Source organism: Schistocerca cancellata, chromosome 4 (genome assembly GCF_023864275.1).
Source record: "Schistocerca cancellata isolate TAMUIC-IGC-003103 chromosome 4, iqSchCanc2.1, whole genome shotgun sequence".
In the NCBI taxonomy this organism is placed as follows: domain Eukaryota; kingdom Metazoa; phylum Arthropoda; class Insecta; order Orthoptera; family Acrididae; genus Schistocerca; species Schistocerca cancellata.
Genome location: NC_064629.1, coordinates 837,028,650 through 837,053,658, shown reverse-complemented (window position 1 = coordinate 837,053,658; position 25,009 = coordinate 837,028,650). Strand labels below are relative to the sequence as shown.

At 42.9% G+C, this 25,009-nt stretch overlaps 1 protein-coding gene across 1 annotated transcript in view; it reads right to left on the bottom strand.

Annotated features, from left to right (window-relative positions):
* Positions 1 to 25,009, bottom strand: part of LOC126184921 (lysophospholipid acyltransferase 5) — a 187,183-nt gene that overhangs the window by 147,845 nt on the left and 14,329 nt on the right. Inside the window, exon 4 of the mRNA XM_049927590.1 lies at positions 18,676 to 18,791. Coding sequence (XP_049783547.1) covers positions 18,676 to 18,791 — 116 coding nt within the window. The remainder of the gene's footprint in view (positions 1 to 18,675; positions 18,792 to 25,009) is intronic.

Here is a 25,009-nt window from a genome sequence, read left to right as displayed (position 1 = left end):
CAGAGAGTCACATGTTCCTTTACTTGTTTTGGAGTGTAGGCTCTTATAAGCTTCTGAATAATCTCTTAGAAAAATATGCCACCTTTCTTGTGAAGCCCCCCCCCCCCCCCCCCCCCACTGCAATTTTTGGATGATTCCTGTGACTTTTATGCCGACTACATGAATCCATGACAAAATGTGCAGCTTTTCCTTACATCTTTTCTATCTCCTCTATTAACACAATTTTATAAATATCCTAGACTGTTAAACAACTGGACAAACGAAGGTTTTTAAGTGATCTTGTTGTGTGTAAATTATGCTTCATGGGGATTCTTTTCATAATTCTCAGTCTGGCATCTCCCCCTTTGTCATTTGTAGATTTCCGTGGTGTTTACAAATTAAATCACTTACGGCAAACTTTAAATAATGTAGGAGTAAAGGAGAAGTCTTGAGACATCAAAAGGCACACACAAAAGAGAATGATACTTGCTAGCTTTTGGAATAAATCATCTGAGGAACTACAGTACAAAACAAACAAACAAAAAAACACACACACACACACACACACACACACACACACACACTCACTCTACATTGTGTCAGCTAGATGGGTTCTCAACACCTACCACAAACATCCTTCGCTCCAATACCGGCTTTTCAGAACTACATGCATGGGAGTTATCTTTGCAACACATTCTTCACTCTGGTAATCCTCCTGGCTTCAATCTCCGCAAACCCACTTCTCCACACCCTCTACCTAACTGTTTGCCCTCCCTCTGTCCAATCACCCCCTCCTAATCCACACTTCCCTGTCATCATCATCGTGCGATGCAACTCACCGCCTCTGGTACCACATTCTACCAGGAATTTCTACACTATGTTCATGACACCCATTCCTAATTACAGGAAGGGTGAGACTAGTCACTGAGCAATTAGGCAAACAGTATTGAGACTTTTTATTTATTTATGCAAATTACTTTATCAATTATTTATGTTTGGGATCAACTGTCAGTCTTTGCAGCAAGTGCTTTTCATATGCAAGTTTTTGTGAATTTCAAAACAACATTCTAATGACATTACCTTCCTGTACACATCATCCCCTGCGGACATCCTTAGAGATATACAAATGTTATCTGTCTACTATGCTGTGTGGGCAGTTCAGCAAATGTTCTACATTCAGTACAGTAATTACATTGTTCTCAACAACTGCAATTAATATTTTCAACTCTTAAAGATTTTTGTACATTTTAGATCCAGACAGTTCAATTTTTTGAGGCTGTATTTAGCAATCACGAAAGTTACTCACACTGCTCATTATTTATTCAACACACACACACACACACACACACACACACACACACAGAGAGAGAGAGAGAGAGAGAGAGAGAGAGAGAGAGAGAGAGAGAGATTTCTTTATCACTTCTACAAGAAAACAAGAAAGAACAAAGTGCAAATCAAGATACTTCATGCAGCATATATATATGCCATTTGAAAAATTATTACTCGGTGTTTCACACACTGTTATATTAAGTGTTGAATAAAAACTTGTGCGCTGTTGTTACACACTCTCAGGGTGTTAATGCTGTATGATTATGGTACTCACAGAAAATTAGATAATTTCACTGAAACAGATAAAACAAATGAAACAGCAATCAGAAACATATTCAAACTCCTTTGTAATAAATATTGAGAGGAGCTGAGACAATGCACTAAATGTTAGAACACATTCTTCACTACATAAAAAACCAACTTATCTATCCATTCTTAATGAAATATGAAAGCGTCATTTAAAAATGCGTCATAGCAAAACTTACATCTAGAGTAAAACAAACTGATGGGTAAGCCAGTAGGATTTGTTTTATTTATAGATGAAATTATGTCAGTTAGTTTTGTTTCCGCATAAATATCATCAAAGCAGAAAAAAACTTGTAATATGCAATCACTGAAACATACAACGCAATATGTAGAGTAATGCAACATCTCTCAGACAAAACAGATACAGAAGTGCTGTGATGTGGCTCCTGTCATCACAGGAACAGTTCACCACAGTGTTATTGTGCTTTTCTTCTACTGCACTTAGTGAACCCATTAACAAGGTGTGTAATCTCTTCATCAGTAAAGCTACCCATACTGCTGTGTACCACTGTTAATGAACTAACACTGATAGAAAACCAAACATGAGACATAACCAAGCGTACCGAATACAAGGATGAGGGTAACAAGTAATGCTGGCATTACTGTCATTAACAGAAAGTTGTTTGAGTTAATGGAACACTTTTTTTTTTTAAATAAGACACAGTACATACCATCATCAACACTTTGCACTGTTGTGCAGATTTTTCATTGCAATACAAATAAAAATGGGGGTAAAAACTAAATGAAATGAGATATGTGCTCACATGTAAATATATATCTGTGTGTGTGTGTGTGTGTGTGTGTGTGTGTGTGTGTGTGCGCGCGAGTCGGCACGCGCGCACGCGCGTGTGTGCGATTCTCCTTCTCCATGCCAATCACATAATTTTTGAGATCTTATTTACTAGAAAATCTTTATTACTGGGCAACAATGAAGTATAATGAAAAATGCCTTTTGGAAATATGTTAAGATGGAATTTACCTTTTCATTTCATCTTGCATTTTGTAATATATTGTGTGTACATTTCAGATGAGTGATACTGACTGACCCAAACTGTTTTGGAAAGATGCTTTTCCTTTTCTCAGGTCATCATCATAGTCAGGCTTTGAATTTGTGCTTTCCCTTTTCTCAGGTCATCATCGTATTTAGGCTTTGAATGTGTGCTTTTCCTTCTCAGATCATCATCGTACTCAGGCTTTGAATGTGTTATAGAATCCTGAAGTAATAATATTAGAAATATTGGTCTATATATTGGGCATCTGTTCTTTTTGTTTTTCATATAAACAGCAGTCACTTGCACAACTTAACAGCCACTTATGACTGTGTGCAGCTGACTGACACAAATTAAGAAAGCAGGATACTCAATTAAAAAATAAGTTTTGTCACATTTCAAAATATTTCTCTGTGACATTGAATCTGATTTCTATAAAAAACAACTTGACACTTTTTGCAGAATTCATCTGGTGGTAGCACAGTATGGAGGTTCTGTGTAATTTACTTTGAAATTAGGAAATACAGATTTCAATATTCCTACCTCTGTTATCTGTTCATTGCTGGGCTGATCAATAAGAGACCTGATGGAAGCTTTCACACTGCTAAGTAATTTTACAGAAGACCAGAAAATTTCTGGTATGACTTGCAATATTTCTGAACAGTCAAGTGCACTTAAGAATGTCTATGTTTTATTATGTGCTAATGTACAGTATAAATTTAAGTTACACAAGATAGAAATTATGGTATATTATGTCCAACTTTACAAAAAGAAGCAACAAGCAAAACCAGTAACAAAACAGAAAAAACTACTCTGCTCTCGGTATGTATGTGAGAGACTACAAATGGTATAATTATGTCTGTTACCTCATTGGTTTTGCTTGTTGTTTCTTCTGATTCTGTAAAGTCGGAAGTAATACACCATAGTTACCATCGTGTATCACTTAATTTATAACGTGGACTGGCACAAATTGATTGTGCTCATAAATAACATAATGCTAAAATTGCAACAGCTTACGATTCAATGTAAAAATACTGCTGGCCTGTACCTGTCTTAACGAGGCGAATAATTCAGTACTGTACATATACACATATAAAAGTACATGACACTAACCTACATTTGTGGAGGAAAGAGGTATAGACTTGGGAAAGGTTCAAAAGAAAGGACATTAGGATGGGAGAGATCCACTTGGAGTGGAGATGAGGGCATAAAAAGATGAAGGGGAAGCCATCAGACAGAGTAGAAAGTTAAAGATAGTACAGCTTTGTTCTAGAGATGATGAGGGCAGAGTGAGAAGTAAAGACTGATTATGAGGAAGAGGATGGAATTATGAGGCAGAAAAAGAATAACATCAAGGGGAGGAAACACAACAATGAGGGTAGAACAAAGATAAAAAAGTAAAAGCAACATTTATGTAAATGAAAGGGGGGATGTATTAATGGAGGTTACGTCTAGGAGCATGTGTTGGAAAGAAAGTTCCCATCTCTAGAGTTCAGGGCTAGTAGCATCAGGTCAGAGGATCCAAACGATCTGTGCAGTGTAGCAGGCAATTAGGTTTCTTGTGTCACGCAACAGACGATGTTCAGCAACTGGGTACTGGCCATTCCCAAGACAAATAGTTGTTCTACGTCTAATTACGCACTCAGTAAATTTAGTGGTGGCAATTCCCATATAAAACGCTGTGCTCTGGACACTAGTTAGCTGCTAAATAACATACCATATTTACCTGATTATAAGACAAGGTTTTTTTCCCAAATTCGTCATTTGAAAAATACAGGGTCATTTTATAATCGCAGATTAAACTACTGCTGCTGAGGTCAACATTTTCACATTGTATATTAGAGTCTTACATTTATAGGGGTTGTCTTACATTTGGAGATGAAGCTTTGGCTATTGAGGTCACGTGCAGATTTATTTTGAAGAATTCAGGAGGGCAGGGCTCAGCAAAAGATACTCACATTCCAACAGCTCTAGATTTCCCGATACATCGAAGCACTTGATACAGTACTGATATTGCTCAATCAATCACGTGACATTGACCAACATGGCATTTTTGCAAGAGATACAGGAGAAACTATGAACTAGCAACTACAACAGTCCACTCAGATTAAAATTTTCACAATTTTGTGAAACACAGAAGGAAATATCATTAAATTCTATCATCTTAATAACTTTCATTGTATCTGAACAGGCTTGCAGTAAACATTTTCATAAATGTATGGATAGCATATACAAATATTAATGCTGATTTTCAAGTAAAGGTAACATTCAAACATGGAAATTTTGTCCTCCTAAAACATTAATTGATTCAGAACCCAGATCAATATTTTATTTGGTAATGAGGGACTGTAATGATTTACTAAGTGGATTCCACATGAAAGAGTGAGTCACTGTTCACGTATTAGAATACTGGGTAAAAATGTTACCAGCTTTTAATCAGCTTTAAAACATGATGGTGACATAAGATGAAACAAAAAGGAAAATTAATCCAGAATGAAATGATTAACAAAAGAAATAAATCATATTAAACTGACTGTAATTATTATCGCAAGAATAAATTACAGTGGCATTACCCGTCATGGAGATAGTACTAACAGACGACACTAGATTGTGTGACAAGCAAAAGTTTGATAATGAGACTGAATTGTAATAGCAAGCTTTTAATTATGTAGCAGTTTGTGCTGTTACATTGATCTGCTCACTAGAAGATATTGCAGTTTTCACAACTGCTAAAGCTCAGCACTATGCAAGGGTTGGAAGGGATACAGTGACATCAGTTTGGCTGAGAGCTATGATGATTGCGGGGAGGAAAACGGTGAGAGAGCAGCAAATTTCATTTTGTTGGCAACCATGAGAATCTATACCACATACTTTTGGCTTTTTATCAACATCGACCATATTTACACAACAGTTTGCCTCAATCCATATGTAGTCGGAATTGAACTGATTTTAAAATGGAGAAATACTCATTTTTGCAGATGTCAGTAAAAGTCTAGATAGGTACCAGTGGCGTACTTACGTGTTTCCTGCTCCAGAGTTGTCAATGCTTGCCGTGACGTATGACAGGAATGAAAGAGGGCATGTCAGTTGGTTCCACACAGTTGATGAGAGAGGGCCAGGTACACGATATGTTTGGAAGGAAGAGACATTGTAACATTCTCACATTCGTACAGAAGTTAAATCTGGTATATATTCAGAAAAAAGGCAGCTGTGTTCTCAGATCCCACCATAACGACAACCTCAGATATAGCAACATATTCAGAAAAAAACAGCTAAATCTTTGTGGCACTGAAGATATAAATTTCACATCTGTGATATTAGGATGGTGGTGGTGGTGGTGGTGGTGGTCATGGTGATTATGATTAAAAATAGTGATACCACAGACTACAGGGTTAGTAAGCAAAAGAACATGGTCCAAACATTAATGTAAACCATTTCTTTTTGTTTATTTTATTTCTCCTAGTACAATCAAAATGTAGACAATCACTAAATAGCATTGGCTTAGAATAACAAGTATGATGTTAACTTTCTGGCAGATACTTTGTCAATAAAATAGTTTATAAATTTGATTAGTCAGAATATGTTACAAATAAATTTTTCTCGATGAGCCTCTTTAAAAAAAAAGGGGGGGGGGGGTTAAATTAAGGGTGATCTTATACTCAGGTAAATATGGTATGTGGTTTTTCAAGTTGCTCTGTGTGTGTTGTTGGTGCATGTGTGAGACAGGTTTTACCCACTACCCCATAGTTCAATACAGTGAAGCAATGGAAAGGGCCACAGCCGGTCCTGCAATATTGGAGCAGTAGCCTGCCTAGAACAAATCAAGTCCCACACGAGAAATAGCTAGCAAGATGAAATACAGCAAGAAGATGAATCTAAGAGTAGATGTCAAGGACTTTTTATGTTTGTAGAGAAATGTTAATGAAAAATGAAAACAGTCACTTATGGGAAGCAAGGGAGAAATCTTCTGGATAAAAGAGTTATAATTTGATAAATTTTTTATTAGCTATTATATCAGAATGATACAACAAAGGAGTAAATTAAACACACTCTAGTGAGGGTGGCGAATTGAATCCCAGCAAGATTTCGTGTGCTGGACCATTTAAGTTAGCACTCAAGTATAGGCAAAGCCACACTTCCTTGGCAGCACACTTTGTAATGTATTTACATTGGAGATGACGCAGTTTGTTGTAGTCAGTTATAAAGCCACAGATTATGATAAAACGGTGTATTTAGTTTTGTTAAAAATTACAGTCAGTGTCAGTTCCAAGATATAAGAAAGTCCTTCAGATTTCAGCGATATTCTGATCCTGAATGAAGAAAAGCTAACTACAATTACCCAAGTCACATTTTTGTTAAATTTCATTCTAGGCTGAACTATCTTTTGTAGACACAAAACAAAGTAATTCTGTTTATGGAAGTGGTGAAACCCAGCACAACATTGACTTGAGAATGTGTACAGACTGTATGCTTTCCATGTGTAGACACCTGTAATATACATTCACTTGAGTAAACCTCTGGCAGTGTAAATATAGTATTCAGGTAGGTGGTCAATATTCACTGAGATAACTTGCACTTCACCCTTTTCCTTTTCTTACTAACCAGGGGGAAATATGCAACTGCTGAGATATCTGTGTCGTGGCTTGATGGTTCTTTGACAAAGACTGCAATGCCCACAGACTGTGTAGGACATTCAGAATCAGAAATATTATAAGACTATGATGGAGTGATCTGGTGGCTTTGTATTTGCTTGAATCTATAGTTATTTTTAACTGTATGCTTTACCTTTAGTACAGAAAAGCATAAATTCATGTTCTTTTATATTATTTCCTGAATCTGCCTTTTGGCCATATGGGATGGCCTTCTGTCCTGTGTAACATCTCTTCCAATGCCCACTGTTTAGTGTTTGGTTGGGTTTATAAGTTTTCAGATCGGAACATTTTGAGAAGTGCACTGGCAATTGCTGGTGTTTGTGCTTGCATCATTTGTCAAGTCTTTCTGAAAGTTCTTCTGCCAATGTGAACAAAACAAAACACATACACATGTTGTAATTTAAAATTTCTGATTCTTTTACTTTTCCACATACTCCATACAATATGGATGAGAGAATAATTAACATTCGATTGCACTTATCTTTAGTACAACTTTCACACTATCCACATGCTGTATGGTGCTTAAATTTCATCATGCTGTTAGAACTTTCAATCTTTCACATGATTTAGAATGTAGGACCTTCTTTAGATTAAGACAGAAAGCCTACCTAATGTACCCCAGAAGTGCAAGTTTGTTAGAAGGCAATACAAACACTGCTGTTTTCTAAAGCTTGCCATCAACTTTCTTCATAATTTTTTTTTACCCCTGACAACATCCATTCTCCTTTTCACAATTTATTGCACCTTTGTATTGTTTTGTTTGGTTTTAGGGCACAAAAAACAACTGGGGCCATACGCACCCAAGTCAAAACTAGAGAATGCAAACATAGAGAAGAGGGAAATGACTATATGTCAGTCCCAATGGACAGAAAAGGAAACAGCTACATAAGACATGGGGGGAGAAAAAAACAGCATTAAAAAATGGAGGTCCAAAACTAAGAATTAAATGGTCTTCACCATATTCCTTCAGCGGCGATGGCTAAAAAGGCAGTGCGCAATATGCAGCCGAGTTAAAATAATCTCCTCCCGGCGGGAGGGCTGAGAGAAGGTCATCGAAGGCGCCAGGAGAGGCTTTATAAGCCCAAGCTTATTGCCATGAAGGGAGGACCACTGGCAATGCCAAAGAGACACCATCTCCCGGCAGACGGCAGCGCAGAGATCACTGGAGGGAATAGAGGTACTCGTGGGCTGAGGTACGAGGATTGCAGCCTTGGCAGCAGCATCAGCAGCCTTGTTTCCTGGCAGACTGACATCACCAGAGACCCACAGAAACATGACATTGGCTCCACCAAGAGCGAGCAAGTGACAGTTTCCTTGGACCCGCTGCACTAAGTGATGAGCAGCGTACAGCGCAAATAGAATTTGGAGGGCGCTGAGTGAGTCTGAGCAGAGGACACAATTGGGAAGGCTGTGTCACCAGGTGTACTCTGTGGCCTGATACAAGGCAAAAAGCTCGGCTGTAAATACTGAGGAGTGCGCCGGAAGTCGATATCGAAAGACACGAGTGCCAATGACGAAGGCACACCCGACCCCATGGTCAGCCCGAGAGCCATCAGTGTATACAAAGGTACTATCGCTAAGTTCCACACGAATGTCGTGAAACTGAAGGCGATAGACCGAGGCTGGAGCAGTGTCCTTGGGAAGCAAATGAAGGCCAAGGTTAACTTGAGCCGCTTCACAAAGCCAAAGTGGTGAAGGGTTCACAGCCACTGGGAAAGTTGCAGGTAGCGTGAAGTTAAGCCGCCGTAGCAAGTGGCAAAAGCAGACTCCAGGAGGTAACAGAGAAGAGGGACGAGCCCCATACTGATGGTCTAAGGAACCATCAAAGAAGGAGGCATAGGAGGAGTGGCCACGCATGGCAGACAAACGGCATGCATACCTGCTGAGGAGAAAGTCATAGCAGTAGAACAGCGGTAGTTCAGCATACAGACTTTCAACCGGGCTGGTGTAAAAGGCACCCGTGGCCAAACGGATGCCATGATGATTGACAGTGTTGAGGCTGCATAAAAGGGATGGGCATGCAGATGCATAAACAAAGCACCCATAGTCAAGTTTCGAATGGACAAGGGACTGGTACAAATGGAGGAGGGTGGTTCAATCAGCACCCCAAAAAGTACCATTGAGGACCCTTAGGACACTGAGGGACTGCGTTCCGCAGGCTGCCCGGTAAGAGACATGGGTGGAGCAGAAGAATTTCCTATCGAGCATGAGCCCCAAGAATTTTGTAGTGTCAATGAATGGAAGGGCAACAGGCCCAAGGTGTAGAGATGGTGGGAGAAACCATTTGTGCCACCAGAAATTCTTATAGACAGTTTTGTCAGTGGAAAATTGAAAGCCATTGGCAATGCTCCAGGAGTGAAGATGATCAAGACAGCGCTGAAGATGCCGCTCAGTGAAACAGGTCTGTGGAGAACTGCAATAGATGACAAAATCATCGACAAAACGGGAGCTGTAGACGCTCAGCGAGAGACAGGCCATTATAAGGTTAATGGCGATAGCAAAGAGGATGACGCTCAGGAGGGGACCCTGAGGCACACCATTTTCCTGATAAGGCAGAACCCACACGCACCCTGAAAACTCAATCCTGTAAAAATGCCCAAAGAAAACAGGGCAGGCCCCCACAGAAGACCCACGTGTAAAGAGTACGGATTATACGCTTTCTACAGCAGCTGTCGTAAGCCTTCTCCAAACCAAAAAATATGGCCACAGTCTGGGATTTCCGCAGAAAACCATTTATGACATGGGTGGACAAAGTAACAAAATGGTCAACTGCAGAACGCCATACTCAAAATCCACACTGTGCATTCGTGAGTAAATGGCGTGACTCGAGCCACCACACCAGCTGGGCATGAATCATACGTTCCATCACCTTGCAAATGTAGCTGGTAAGAGAGATGGGACAGTAGCTAGAAGGAAAGTTTCTGTCCTTACCGGGCTTAGGTATGGGTATGACGGTGGCTTCACGCCAGCATCCAGGAAATGTGCCCTCAGCCCAGATGCAGTTGTATGTGTTAAGCAGAAAGTGCTTGCCGGCAAGAGAGAGGTGCTGCAACATCTGAATGTGGATAGCGTCAGGCCCTGGCGCGGAGGACTGGGATGAACTGAGAGCACAAGCTAGCTCCCGACAGTGAAGGCGGCACTGTAGCACTAACGATTCAGATAAGAGAAGTGTATTGCTCGAGCCACCTCCACTCGTTTCCGATGGATGAAGGCAGGGTGATAGTGGGAAGAGCTCGAAACTTCCGCAAAATGGCAGCCCAAGTTGTTGGAGATAGTAACAGGATCTACGATGACATTGTCAGTGACTGTCAGGCTAGAAATGGGGGAATGGATCTTGGTTCCAGAGAGCCGTCTGAGGTTGGCCCACATGACAGAGGAAGGTGTGGAACTGTTAAATGGACTTGTGAATGAAATCCAACTAGCTCTTTTGCTATCCCGAAGAACTTGACGACACTTTCAACACATCTGTTTATAATGAATACAGTTTTCCAGCGTAGGGTGGTGGTTAAAAATGTGGAGAGCATGTTTTCGTGTGCAAATTGCATCGCGGCATGCCTCAGTCCACCACAAGGGACCGGGACATGACATGGTAAAGAGGGAGTGGGAGGAATGGAACTATTCTGCAGCAGGAAGGAGAACATTGGTGAGATAGTCTGCCTGGTCATCACAGCTCGAGAAATCTTGTTATGTGAAGGTCGCCAGGGAGGAGTAAAGCTGCCAGTCAGCCTTAGTAAGCTGCCGCTTGGGCATGCATGTGGATGGTGTAGGCATCAGCAGACGGAGAGCAGACGGGAAATGGTCGCTCGAGTAGGCATCAGTAAGAACGGGCCATTCAAGACGATGGGCAAGCTGGGCAGTGGAAAAGGATAGGTCCAAATGGGAATAGGTGTGCGAGGAGTCAGAAAGGAAAGAAGTGCTTCAGAGTTGAGGCAGAAGAGGTTTATTATGTGCATTAAAGTCACCGAGTAGCAAAACCTGTGGAGGTAGCTGCCCAATAAGCTGAAGGAAGTTTGCCCTAGTGACATCGAAGGACAGAGGGACATAAATGGTACAGAGGGAGAAAGTCAGGTGGGGAAGGGAAAGGCCGAACGGCAACAGCTTGAAGTCAGGTAGCCAGGGAGATGGGCTGACTATGAAGGTCATCCTATATGAGCAGCATAATGCCCCCATGAAATGGGATGGCGATCTCAGGGGGAAGGTAAAAAAGAATTGGTAATAATGTGAAAGCTCAAAGCAGTCTTGAGGGTGCGATTTCGTTTCCTCAAGGCTGAGTACAAGAGGATGCTGCGATGCTAGAAGCAGCTGTAAATGCTCTTTGTGTGACTGAAGGCCCTGAATGTTCCATTGGAGGACAGTCATAAGGTGTAAGAGATGTAGGGGTGTCAACTCGGTGGCCACCAAGGGACAGCCGGTGGAGAGTCACTACTACAGGGCACAGAAGCAGGAGGATCCTACTCCACGTGGTCCACAGAAGCATCGGCATACTTGTGTGGTCTGTCTGTGGAGCCCAACACAAAAAAACTGGGCAGGATCTTCGAGGTGGTGAAGGAGAAGACCGTTTGTCTCTAGCGGACTTCTTCAAGCCCTTCTGGTTAGAGGAAGATTTGGGCATTACTTGGCTGGAGGGATGGAGGAAGTCTTCTCGGGAGTACTCCTTCTGTCCTTTCCTGCCTGCCGGTTGTGTAATGGGTAGCTTCGTCCCTTTAGGCCAGAGTATGACCATTTGTTTCACAGTGGGATGGGGGGACGGCAATGCTACCTTGACACTTCACAACCTCAGAGCCAAATTTTAGGTCGCATATCTGCATGGCCATGTCCTTCACGGAGCGAGGGGTAACAAGAACTGCGAGCTACTGGGTAAGGCACTTCTCCTTTACCTGAATCTCTCGAACAGCCCAGGAGGAGGTGGCATGGTCGCCATTGCAGTTGATACAGCGGGGAGAAAGAGGTGGACATTCACCCTCGTATGCATCCCTGCCACAGGTTATGCATGTGGCTGGGTATCGAGAAGACATTCTAGTGTGAAGGTAGCCGTGGAGAAGCGAGGCAGCAAGTAGTAGTTGTGCTTGAGAATCGGAAGGTGTCTCTAAAAGCACAGTGCCATTCTGTAAACGAGAGCAGGATTTCACAGGGCCAGCAATGGCATCAACACCTTTCTGAATAATAAACGGATTGAGCATGGCAAAGGACTGACCGTCTTCAGTACGTGATACCACAAGGAACTGTGGGGCAGTGGGAAGGATCTTCGAATCAGTAGCATCATTACATTTACGTTTCGTCGATGTGGATGGATATGATGATTGACTCACCGCGAGGAAACCCCCATGATTGCCAGTGTCTCTGATGGCACGCTCCTTCCAACTGGGGGCCCCCTTCACAAGGGGGTGCACCTACCTTAGGTGATTGTTCACACCTCAGGACACAACCGCCTGAACACCCGACGGAGGGACAAATGGGCAATCTGAGAAGGTTACCACTCAGGCAATCACCCCTCCCTGGGCCTGGCTTGTACCAACCCTACCTGTCGACCCGGGGCTGGGAATTACGCATTACCCAGTCACCTATTACGCGTCAGATGCGTGGGCCGGCCTTCAGGAGAACACAGGGAGGAAGAAGAAAAAGGAGGACCCTCAAACGCCAAAGTGGAGGAATGAGAGGAGAAGGGAAACTAAGAAAGGAAAAGGGAGCCAAAAAGAATGTTGAGACTGTTTGCAGGTCAGTGACAGAATGCAGAACATTCCCAATAATTTCCCAGACATGTTCCCCAAGGGAGAGGAAAAAGAATAGCAAGAGGATAGACATACAGCATGGAAGAGAAAAAGTGCTGCAAAGGCTGCAGCTCCGTGGTAGCCAAGCACAACCCCGCCAAAAAGTGGTGAGCCCCCCTGGGGGGACACTTTTGTAGGTTGCAGCATGTTTCCTACAGTTGAGTGGGTAGTGCATTAACTGGATAGTTTCTGAGGCGTTTTTTTTAAATTGATGTGGCTTGGTGAAAAGTATCTAAGGAGGACTCTAATTCTCAGTCTTATGACTGAATTTGCAACAACATGCAGAGTCATAGGAACGTGACAGATTTCTCTAAAATTACCACCCCCTGCCCCCCTCCTCCTTCCTGACCAATTAGAAACATACTTTGATTTTTAATCTGAGCTGTGTTAGTAAAATCACCAATGTCTTTTGTTGGCTAGTGATCTGGGGATCAAAATCATGACTACTTTTAGCAGATAAGGTGTTAGTACTACCTAAAAGCCCATCTGTAGCCACGGGGAGTTTTTAATGAATATTAGTAAGATCCAGATAAATCCCCACAACAGGCTAAAGCAACAAGATTATATGGAGTCTTACATTCTTGAGAAAGCTCAGCACAACTGGAGAGTCCCAAGAACCACAAGAATTCTCTACAAAGAAGGTAAAACCTAATAACAGGGATGCATAGCTCACCTTAAAATTGGGAATTTTATTCATGTTTCTACACTCCTTATTATCCAGGTATCTGAGCCAAGAACCACACTCTTTTAAATGCATATTGCACTGTCCCATCAAACAGTCACAGCTGAAGAACACACAGCATTTATGTTAACCCTTTAATGCTGGTCATTGCTGTATGGTGTGGCCTCGTCCGTGTGAGAGAGCTCCACTGTACAGAGAAATGATGTGTCAGCGAACGGACGCATGACACAAGACTATGTGTGATGAGATAAAGTACATTTTTCCCATACTTCTTTTGGATCTGGAATTTTGACTGGTGTGGGCTACATTAGAAGCACATATTTTGTTGGTTGTTATGTTTTAACTTATAAATTACTGCATATTATTATTTTTCATACAACATGTATAATTAATTTTGTGTAATGAAGGTGAGTTCACGTAACTACATCTCCACTCTGAACAAGAGCATCGAGCGATGCTCAACAATAAAAAAATGCACCCCATATTGTGTGAAGTGTGAGTGAGTTACTATTTTTTTTGCATGATTATTGGTGTTCAGTTTTATTTCGTACATATTATTCTTACTGTATGATTTACTGTTATTATAATTTTATTATTTCATTACATTATCAATCTACAGTCTAGACACAGAAGAAAAATAAACAGTAATATGACCGGAACTGATCATTTCAATAATGGTGTTTTAATGTATTATAAACATATTGTCAGCAAATGAAGAAATAAAAGAAGAAATTGAAACTTTGACTGGCTAGATTACACTTTATAATTTTACATTCTACATCTACATCCATACTCCGCAAGCCACCTGTCGGTGTGTGGCGGAGGTACCTTGAGTACCTCTATCAGTTCTCCCTTCTATTCCAGTCTCGTATTGTTCGTTGAAAGAAAGACTGTCGGTATGCCTCTGTGTGGGTTCTAACCTCTCTGATTTTATCCCCATGGTCTCTTCGCGAGATACACGTAGGAGGGAGCGATACACTGCTTGACTCCTCGGTGAAGGTATGTTCTCAAAACTTCAACAAAAGCCCGTACCGAGCTACAGAGCGTCTCTCTTGTAGAGTCTTCCACTGGAGTTTATCTATCATCTCTGTAATGCTTCCGCGATTACTAAATGATCCTGTAACGAAGCTCGCTGCTCTCTGTTGTACCTTCTCTATCTCTTCTATCAACCCTATCTGGTACAGATCCCACACTAGTGAGCAGTATTCAAACAGTGGGCGAACAAGTGTACTGTAACCTACTTCCTTTGTTTTCGCACTGCATTTCCTAAGGATTCTTCCAATGAATCTCAGTCTGGCATCTGCTTTGCTAACGATTAATTTTATATGGTCATTCCATTTTAAATCACTCCTAATGCCTACTCCCAGATAATTTATGGAATTAACTGCTTCCAGTTGCTGATCTGCTATATTGTACCTAAATGATAAAGGATCTTTCTTCCTATGTATTCGCAGCACATTATACTTGTCTACACTGAGATTCAATTGCCACTCCCTGCACCATGTGTCAATTCGCTGCAGATCCTCCTGCATTTCAGTACAATTTTCCATTGTTACAACCTCTCGATACACCACAGCATCATCTGCAAAAAGCCTCAGTGAACTTCCAATGTCATCCACAAGGTCATTTATGTATATTGTGAATAGCAACGGTCCTATGACACTCCCCTGCGGCACACCTGAAATCACTCTTACTTCAGAAGACTCCTCTCCATTGAGAATGACATGCTGCATTCTGTTATTTAGGAACTCTTCAATCCAATCACACAATTGGTCTGATAGTCCATATGCTCTTACTTTGTTCATTAAACGACTGTGGGGAACTGTATTGAACACCTTGCGGAAGTCAAGAAACACGGCATCTACCTGAGAATCTGTGTCTATGGCCCTCTGAGTCTCGTGGATGAATAGCGCGAGCTGGGTTTCACACGACCGTCTTTTTCGAAACCCATGCTGATTCCTACAGAGTAGATTTCTAGTCTCCAGGAAAGTCATTATACTCGAACATAATACGTGTTCCAAAATTCTACAACTGATCGACGTTGGAGATACAGGTCTATAATTCTGCACATCTGTTCGACGTCCCTTCTTGAAAACAGGGATGACATGTGCCCTTTTCCAATCCTTTGGAACACTACACTCTTCTAGAGACCTACGGTACACCGCTGCAAGAAGGGGGGCACGTTCCTTCGCGTACTCTGTGTAAAATCGAACTGGTATCCCATAAGGTCCAGCAGGCTTTCCTCTTTTGAGTGATTTTAATTGTTTCTCTATCCCTCTGTCGTCTATTTCGATATCTACCATTTTGTCATCTGTGCGACAATCTAGAGAAGGTACTACAGTACAGTCTTCCTCTGTGAAACAGCTTTGGAAAAAGACATTTAGTATTTCGGCCTTTAGTCTGTCATCCTCTGTTTCAGTACCATTTTGGTCACAGAGTGTCTGGACATTTTGATTTGATCCACCTACCGCTTTGACATAGGACCAAAATTTCTTAGGATTTTCTGCCAAGTCAGTACATAGAACTTTACTTTCGAATTCATTGAATGCCTCTCGCATAGCCCTCCTCACATTTCGCTTCGCGTAATTTTTGTTTGTCTGCAAGGCTTTGGCTATGTTTATGTTAGCTGTGAAGTTCCCTTTGCTTCCGCAGCAGTTTTCTAACTCGGTTGTTGTACCACGGTGGCTCTTTTCCATCTCTTACGATCTTGCTTGGCACATACTCATTTAACGTATATTGTACGATGGTTTTGAACTTTGTCCACTGATCCTCAACACTATCTGTACTTGAGACAAAACTTTTGTGTTGAGCCGTCAGGTACTCTGTAATCTGCTTTTTGTCACTTTTGCTAAACATAAAAATCTTCCTACCTTTTTTAATATTTCTATTTACGGCCGATATCATCGATGCAGTAACCGCTTTATGATCGCTGATTCCCTGTTCTGCGTTAACTGTTTCAAATAGTTCAGGTCTGTTTGTCACCAGAAGGTCTAATATGTTATCGCCACGAGCCGGTTCTCTGTTTAACTGCTCAAGGTAGTTTTCAGATAAAGCACTTAAAAAAATTTCACTGGATTCTTTGTCGCTGCCGCCCGTTATGAACATTTGAGTCTCCCAGTCTATATCCGGCAAATTAAAATCTCCACCCAGAACTATAACATGGTGGGGAAATCTACTCGAAATATTTTCCAAATTATCCTTCAGGTGCTCAACCACAACAGCTGCTGAGCCAGGGGGCCTATAGAGACATCCAATTACCATGTCTGAGCCTGCTTTAACCATGACCTTCACCCAAATTATTTCACATTTCGGATCTCCGTCAATTTCCTTCGATACTATTGCACCTCTTATAGCTATAAACACGCCTCCCTCTTCACTGTCCAGCCTGTCTCTGCGGTATACATTCCAATCTGAGTTTAGGATATCATTACTGTTTACGTCTGGTTTCAGCCAACTTTCTGTCCCTAGTACTATATGGGCGTTGTGACCGTTTATTAATGAGAGCAGTTCTGGGACCTTTCTATAGACGCTCCTGCAGTTTACTATTAGCACATTAATACTGTTATCCCCTGTTGCATTTTGCCTACTCCTACATTGCCGCGTCTCAGGAGGCGTCTTGTCGGGCCTAGGGAGGGAATTCTCTAACCTAAAAAACCCCCATGTGCACTCCACACGTACTCCGCTACCCTTGTAGCCGCTTCCAGCATGTAGTGCACGCCTAACCTATTCAGGGGGACCCTACATTTCTCCACCCAATAGCGGAGGTCCTCCAACACTCCCCTGTGGCACACCTGAAATCACTCTTACTTCAGAAGACTTCTCTCCATTGAGAATGACATGCTGCATTCTGTTATCTAGGAACTCTTCAATCCAATAACACAATTGGTCAGATAGTTCATATGATCTTACTTTGTTCATTAAACTATTGTGGGGAACTGTATCAAATATAATATCGAACTGCTTAAAAATTTTGTTTTGTATTGTAGTGAGAACATACTTTCACTGGTCTGTCATATGATGGGCCTTTTCATTATTGTATGCTTTCATAGGTCCATTATACAACTTGTGCTTAAATGGTTAACAGAAAATTGGTAGCAGTGACCAGCCAGCAACTCAGCAATGACTGGATTTGTCAAACCTGAACCTGGAGATTTCTGGTGAAGCTCCCTATGGTGCTCACCATATTACCCATGGAGACAAAGTGGCAAGTGGCTCATGGGACACTATGGACATGATCATGTGATCATAACCATGGACACAGTAAGGACGGAAATAGTGCATCCTGAAGTATGATGACTCATCAACATCTTACCAAGTGATTTATCAGTTTATCCATTGATCATTATTTTACTTTTACCTTCACAAGACTTGCGATTCAAAAATATATATGCTGGTGCATTATCAATTCTTAATTATTTCTGGAAAGATTTTCAACTATTGTTGTTCCTGGTTGAAACACTAATATGGACTTCCTTGATATTAGTTTTTAACACATAAATTTATTGGCAAATGACACTATGTTTTCTATGATCTGTTTGTAAGTTATATCTTCTTAAGACACATATAAGTGTCTCACAGCAAAAGAACACTGGTCTCAATCGAACAGTCAGTATTCCCAATTCTATTTTTTAATGTATTTGGTGTGGAACACTGATTTGCACCTGGAAAAATAACAAAGAATCTAGCCTTTTCCTAAAAGATGACACTAAAAGCACATTCTTATCTGTATAAGGTAGCATTTCACACTCCTCTTCTTCTTTTTTTTTTTTTTTTTTTTTTAAATAGGAGTATTTCTACCTTTCACTTCAAGAACTGTAATAAGGTAGAGAAAGTTAAAATTTCTAAACGCAGTCAATATGGCTGATTATTAATTTTTTACGAAAATTTTTCTCCGTTGTGACATCCATAGCCCTACTACAATATAACACTTTCCATAATAGAAAGATAATTCTAATTTAAGCATTACTTACATCAGGCTTGGCCCCATCATAAATATCGAAGACCAAGCCAATCAATCTTAATGTTAGGACACACTGAGCCATTGTCCATTTAATATCATATGTTTCTGTTCCAGTCAAATAGTACCCTGAAACAAATTAAAAACAATACAGACATTTACTAACACATGAACTGCAAAATCTGCATATTAAATTAGAGGGAAGAAGGCAACCACTTGCTTAACCAATCTGGCACAGTCGATGACATACCACAGCAGTTCTTATTATCATAATAAAAAGTTACACGAAGAAAGGAGACTTACTTATTAAATTAACTCTAAGGTTCCATTCATACTGTGCATGTAGACAGGCTGGGCCACAGCAGGCCAAATGAAGCAGCTTAGGAACAAACATAGATTCTGCAAACAAATGTCATGTAAAACCCAGCTCACTCCGTTTGTCAATGAGACCCAAAAGGGAGTGCACAGGGGTTGATATTGTGTTCCTTGACTTCCAGAAGCTGCCCAGTACAGATTACAAGCATACAGAACATCATTCCAGCTTTGTGATGGGACTGAAGAGGTCCTACCAAACAGAACACAGTAAGCTATCCTCAATGCAGAAAAATCTTCAGACGGTAATTTAGTGTATCCAAATGGAGTGTTATAGGACTATTAATTTTCACAATATACATGAATGACCAAGTGGATAACATCAGAGACTTAATGAGGCTGTATGCATATGATGCTATTGTACTTAGAGAAGTCACAACATTAGACAATTGTAGAAAAATGCAAGAAGATTGGCACGGGATTGAAGTTCGGTACAGGGATTGGCAGTTGATCTAAACATAAATGAATATAAGGTACTCCACATAAACAGGTGGAACAACCCAGCACTGTATATGGGATACTCAACAGCATGGTCATCAACACCCTTATAAGACGTCAGCATGCCAGTCTCATCGGGGAGGTTGGGGTGAGGATGGAGTGGTCGATGGCTGGCAAAGTTGCTTATAATGCATTAAAATTGACTTATCAATTGTAAAAGCCGCTGTCGTGATGCACTGAACTATGACACAGAAAATCCATTAACAAAAATGCTTAACTGCCTGGACAAGCTACCCACTCAAAGCATACTAAACTCCCCTCCCCTGGAATTTACGTATGAGACCCAAAATTTAACGGAATTTGACAACCCATGCTACACTGGTGTTGGCTTCGGCAAGGGTGGTGGGCAGATCTCCCATCAAACAAAGGGTTGCCCCTATGTCAGTATAAATAACGTAATAGTTAAAACATACTGGATCGAAAGTGTTAAACTACAAACTTCACAGTGTGGTGGATATTCCCGTTGCAGGATGAAACTATTTGTTAATGGACTGTGTCTTATTCACAGTTTGGTGAGCAGCATATCCTTCCATTTGAGTGGTTGGCACGAAGTCCGCCATACCTGTGTGGTTGGTTTAATTGCTCACAGTTTGGTTTTTACCACTTCCAACCATTCGGTTTCCAATTGATGCATGTTGCTGTGTCAGATGATTGATTGATTGATTGGTTGTTTAAAAGAGGGGGAGGGGGGGGGACCAAACTGGTAGGTCATTGGTCCCTCATACCGACTGCAATAATTCCACAAGGATGGGAGTAAAATAATCGAGACATACGAAACACAGCTGGGAGAAAGGAGAAAACCACAAGAATGGCACAATGGCAACAAACACTAAAATTGACAAAATCCGGCAAGAAAACCAGAGAGATGCAAGAAACTTGGAGAAGAGGTCAAAACAAGAGAGCAGTTTACCATGACTGGCTGACCATGAGAATAAAAAGGAGAAGCCAGCCACTCTACAACGCATTAAAACCTCCAGGGTGGAGGATACAGAGGGACAAAGGACATGCGCTAAAATTTAGATCAAACGATAAATCACACCCTCACGAATAAAACGTAAAAATAACTCAGCCGATGAGGCATTGTCATATAAAATTAGCGGCAACGAGTCCAGTAACCGAAGATTTCGTCGTTGGGCTGTCAAAGTGGGACAGTGCACCAGAATATAGGCCACTGTCAACTGGGTGCTGCATCGACACCGAGGCAAGTCTTCACGGTGCAGAAGGTTGCAGTGGGTCGCCCAAGTGTGGCCAATGCGGAGCCAGCAGAGAATCACAGAGTCTTCGCGAGAGGCCCGCATGGAGGAATGCCACACATTCACAATCTCCATAATGGCACGCAGTTTGTTGTGCGTACTGAGATTAAGCCATTCCGTCTCCCAAAACCTGGCGACATAAAAATGAACGCATGTCAGTTATTGGAATGCCCATCTCCATAAGCGGTTTCCATGTAGCCTGTTCGGCCAGCCTGTCAGCAAGTTCGTTCCCTGGGATTTTGACGTGTCCTGGGATCCACACAAACACCACTGAATGACCAGACCATTCCAGGGCACAGATGGACTCAGGGATGGTCACTACCAAAGGATGACGAGGGTAGCACTGGTCGATAGCTTGTAGGCTACTCAAGGAGCCAGTACACAGAAGAAACGACTCCCAGGGCATGAACGGATGTGTTCAAGAGCACGAGATATGGCCACCAGCTCAGCAATGAAAACACTGCAGCCATCAGGCAAGGAATGCTGTTCAATTTCTATGGAGATACAAGAAGCCAATGTGATCATCAGCCCTTGACCCATCAGTGTAAACCACTTCGTGGCCTCGACACATGTCAAGATTCGAGATGAAGTGACAGCGGAGAGCCATAGGATGAACTGAGTCCTTTGGGCCATGTGAAAGGTCCAGGCAAAGCCGTAGCCTAGGTGTACACCGTGGAGGTGTACGCGATTGGACCTCGAGTATAGGTGGTAAAGGCAAGAACTCCAGTTCAGATAAAAGGGATCGGACATGAACTGCAATTGTAAGCCCTGACCTGGGCCACTAATGCGGGAGATGAACTGTGTGTGGGAAATGGAGACAGTAATTCGGATGTGCAGGAGAACTACGAACGTATGAAATGCAACTGGTGAGCAGCTGTGCACTCCTGACCTGCAATGGAGGGACTCCAGCCTCCACAAGGAGGCTCGTCACCAGACTTGTCCTAAAAGCTCCCATCACTAGTCGAACACCACAGTGGTGCACTGGGTCGAGTAAATGCAACGCTGAGGGTGCTGCCGAACCATAAGCCAGACTCCCATAGCCAAGGCAGGATTGAACAAGGGCTGTGTATAGCTGCAGCAGCATAGAGCAATCTGCACCCCAGTTGGTGTTGCTCAAGCAGCAGAGGGCATTGAGGTGCTGCCAGCACTTCTGCTTAAGCTGACAAAGGTGAGGAAGCCAAGTCAATCGGGCATCGAAAACCAGTCCTAAAAATCGACATGCCTCCACTACAGTTTGTGGATCGTCACTGACGTAAAGTTCCGGTTCCGGATGAATGGCACGATGCCGACAAAAGTGCATAACACACGACTTTGCGGCTGAAAACTGAAATCCGTGGGCCAGAGCCCATGACTGTGCCTTGTGGATGGCTCCCTGTAGGCACCACTCAGCAGCACCAGTACTGGTGGAACAGTACGAAATGTGGAAGTCGTCTGCATACAGGGAGGGTAAGACGGACGGCCCTACAGCTGCTGCTAGACCGTTAATGGCTACTAAAAATAGAGATCCACTCAATATGGAGCCCTGCGGGACCCCATTCTCCTGGATATGGAGGGGGGGACTATGGGAGGCACCACCTTGGACACGGAAAGTACAGAGCGAAAGGAAATTCTGGATAAAAATTGGGAGCGAGCCTCGAATACCCCACTCGTATAATGTACCAAGAATATGATGTTGCAATGTGGTGTCATACGCGTTTCGTAAATCAAAAAAAGATGGCAACAAGGTGTTGGCATCTGGAAAAGGCTGTTCGGATGGCAGACTCAAGGGACACAAGATTATCAGTGGTAGAGCTACCCAGGCGGAAGAAGCCCTGGCACGGAGCCAGTAGGCCACGTGACTCCAGGACTCAACCCAACCGCTGAAACACATACATTCCAGCAGCTTACACAGAACGTTGGTGAGGCTGATGGGCTGATAGCTACCCACATCAATCGGATTCTCATAGTGCTCACCTGACAGTGCGATGGAAAGACGCCATTGCACCAGATCCGGTTGAAGATCACGAGGAGATGTCGCCTGTAATCAGACGAGAGATGTGTAATCATTTGACTGTGGATCTGATTGGGCCCAGGAGCTGTGTCGGAGCAATGTGCAAGGCCACTGAGGAGCTCCCACTCTGTAATGGGTCATTACAGGGTTCACTGTGGTGTGTAGTGAATGAGAGAACTTTCCCTTCCATCCGCCATCTGAAAGGGCAAAAGGCTGGGGGGGTAATTCTCCAACGCAGAGACACAAGTGTAGTGCTCAGCAAAGTACTAGGCAATCACATTTGCGTTGGTAGATAACACGCCATTTATGTTAACACTGGGGACACCTGTTGAAGTGTGGCGCCCAAAAACTCGTTTGACCTTTGCCCAGACTTGGGAAAGTGACGTATGGCACCCAATGGTCGAGATGTACCTCTCCAAACACTCCTGGTTCCGCCTTTTGCTAATCTGGCGAACGTGGGCACAGAGCTGTTTAAAGGCTATGAGGTGCTCCAGGGAAGGATGCCGCTTATGCCACTGTAGAGCTAGCCGATGCTTCTTAATTGCCTCAGCGATTTCAGGAGACCACCAAGGGACTGTCTTTCACCAGGGGCACTCTAAAGAACAAGGCATTGCGTTTTCCGCCGCAGAAACGATAATTGTAGTTACCTTCTCAACCCCCACATCAATGTTACCATGAGGGGGAGACTCAATGGTGACAGCAGAGGTGAAGGTTTCCCAGTCTGCTTTGTTTAAAGCCCATCTGGGCAGGTGTCCGTAGGCCTGATACCGGGGCAGTAACAGGAAGATGGGGAAGTGGTCACTACAACACCGGTCGTCTTGTGCTCTCCAGTGGATAGATGGGAGAAGGTCAGGACTGCAAACCAAGAGATCAATGGGTGAATATGTGTCATGTGCCACACTGAAATGTGTGGTGGCCCCAGTATTTAAGAGGCAGCAGAGGTCGAGTTGTGACAGTAAATTTTCAACGTCTCTGCCTCGGCCATTAAGAACTGTACCACCCCACAAGGGGTTATGAGTGTTAAAATCTCTGAAAAGTAGGAAAGGTTTAGGGAGTTGATCAATCAGTACAGCCAATGCGTTCAGGGGTGCTGCACCATCTGGGGGAAGATATACGTTGCAGACAGTTATTTCCTGCGTTGTCCTTATCCTGACAGCCACAGCTTTAAGAGGGATTTGAAGGGTCACAGGTTCACTGCATACTGAGTTCAGGACATAGACACAAACTCCACCTGACACTCTATTATAGTTGCTATGGTTCCTGTAATATTCCTTATAGCCATAGAGGGTAGGGGCCTGCATTTCCGGGAACCAGGTTTCCTGGAGAGCAATGCAGAAAGCAGGTGTAAAACTTAACAGTTGCCGTAGCTCAGCCAGATGATGGAAAAAACCACCACAATTCCACTGGAGGATGACATGAGACTGGGAAAGCATGAAGCGTGCAAGGAGGCAGGTTATGCCTCAGGGTCACCTGCTGCCTTCGACTGAGTATTTGTAGCCATTTCTATGGTGGATGAGGCGTCAGTGAGATCCAGGTCCGCAAGAGACTCTAAGATCTCCACTGCATCTGCAGATGCAGAACTGATAGGGAGTGGTGGTGTTGGGGCCACCACAGGGTTCTGTTTCTTAGCAGACTTCTTCTTAGTTTGCTTGATCTCTCGCTTCTCTTTAGGGGCTTGCTGGGAATATTTCTGTGAAGCAGCTTCAGTCAGAAAATGAGGCTCTTTGTCCAGCAGCTTTTGGCTCCTTAACCCATTGGCAAGTGTCCGCCTGGCATTAGTGGAGACCTTGGGAGAGAGGGCCCCAAGGGACCCCTTCCGCACGAGAGAAGTCAGAGGAGGCTGTTGCTTCTCCGGTAGGGGGGAGGGGACCAATGTCCCCTGCGTTTGGGGGGCCTTGCTCCCGAAGTAGGTACTTTGGGAGTAATGGAGGAAGATTTGCCCCCTACCACCAAGGGGGCAGATGTATTCTGGTGGCCCGGATGGCCCATTGTTCATGGCACAGAGTGAGGAACCACTGGCACTTGGGAGGGCAATGGTGATGTAGCTGCAGCATATGTTGACATCAACTGAATGGGGTGTAATCTTTCGAATTTACATTTAGCCTCTGTGTAAGTCAACTGGTCCAGGGTCTTGTACTCCACGATTTTCCGCTCCTTTTGGAGTACTGAGCAGTCTGGTGAGCAGGGGAGATGGTGCTCTCCACACTTGATGCAAGTGGGAGGTGGCGCACATC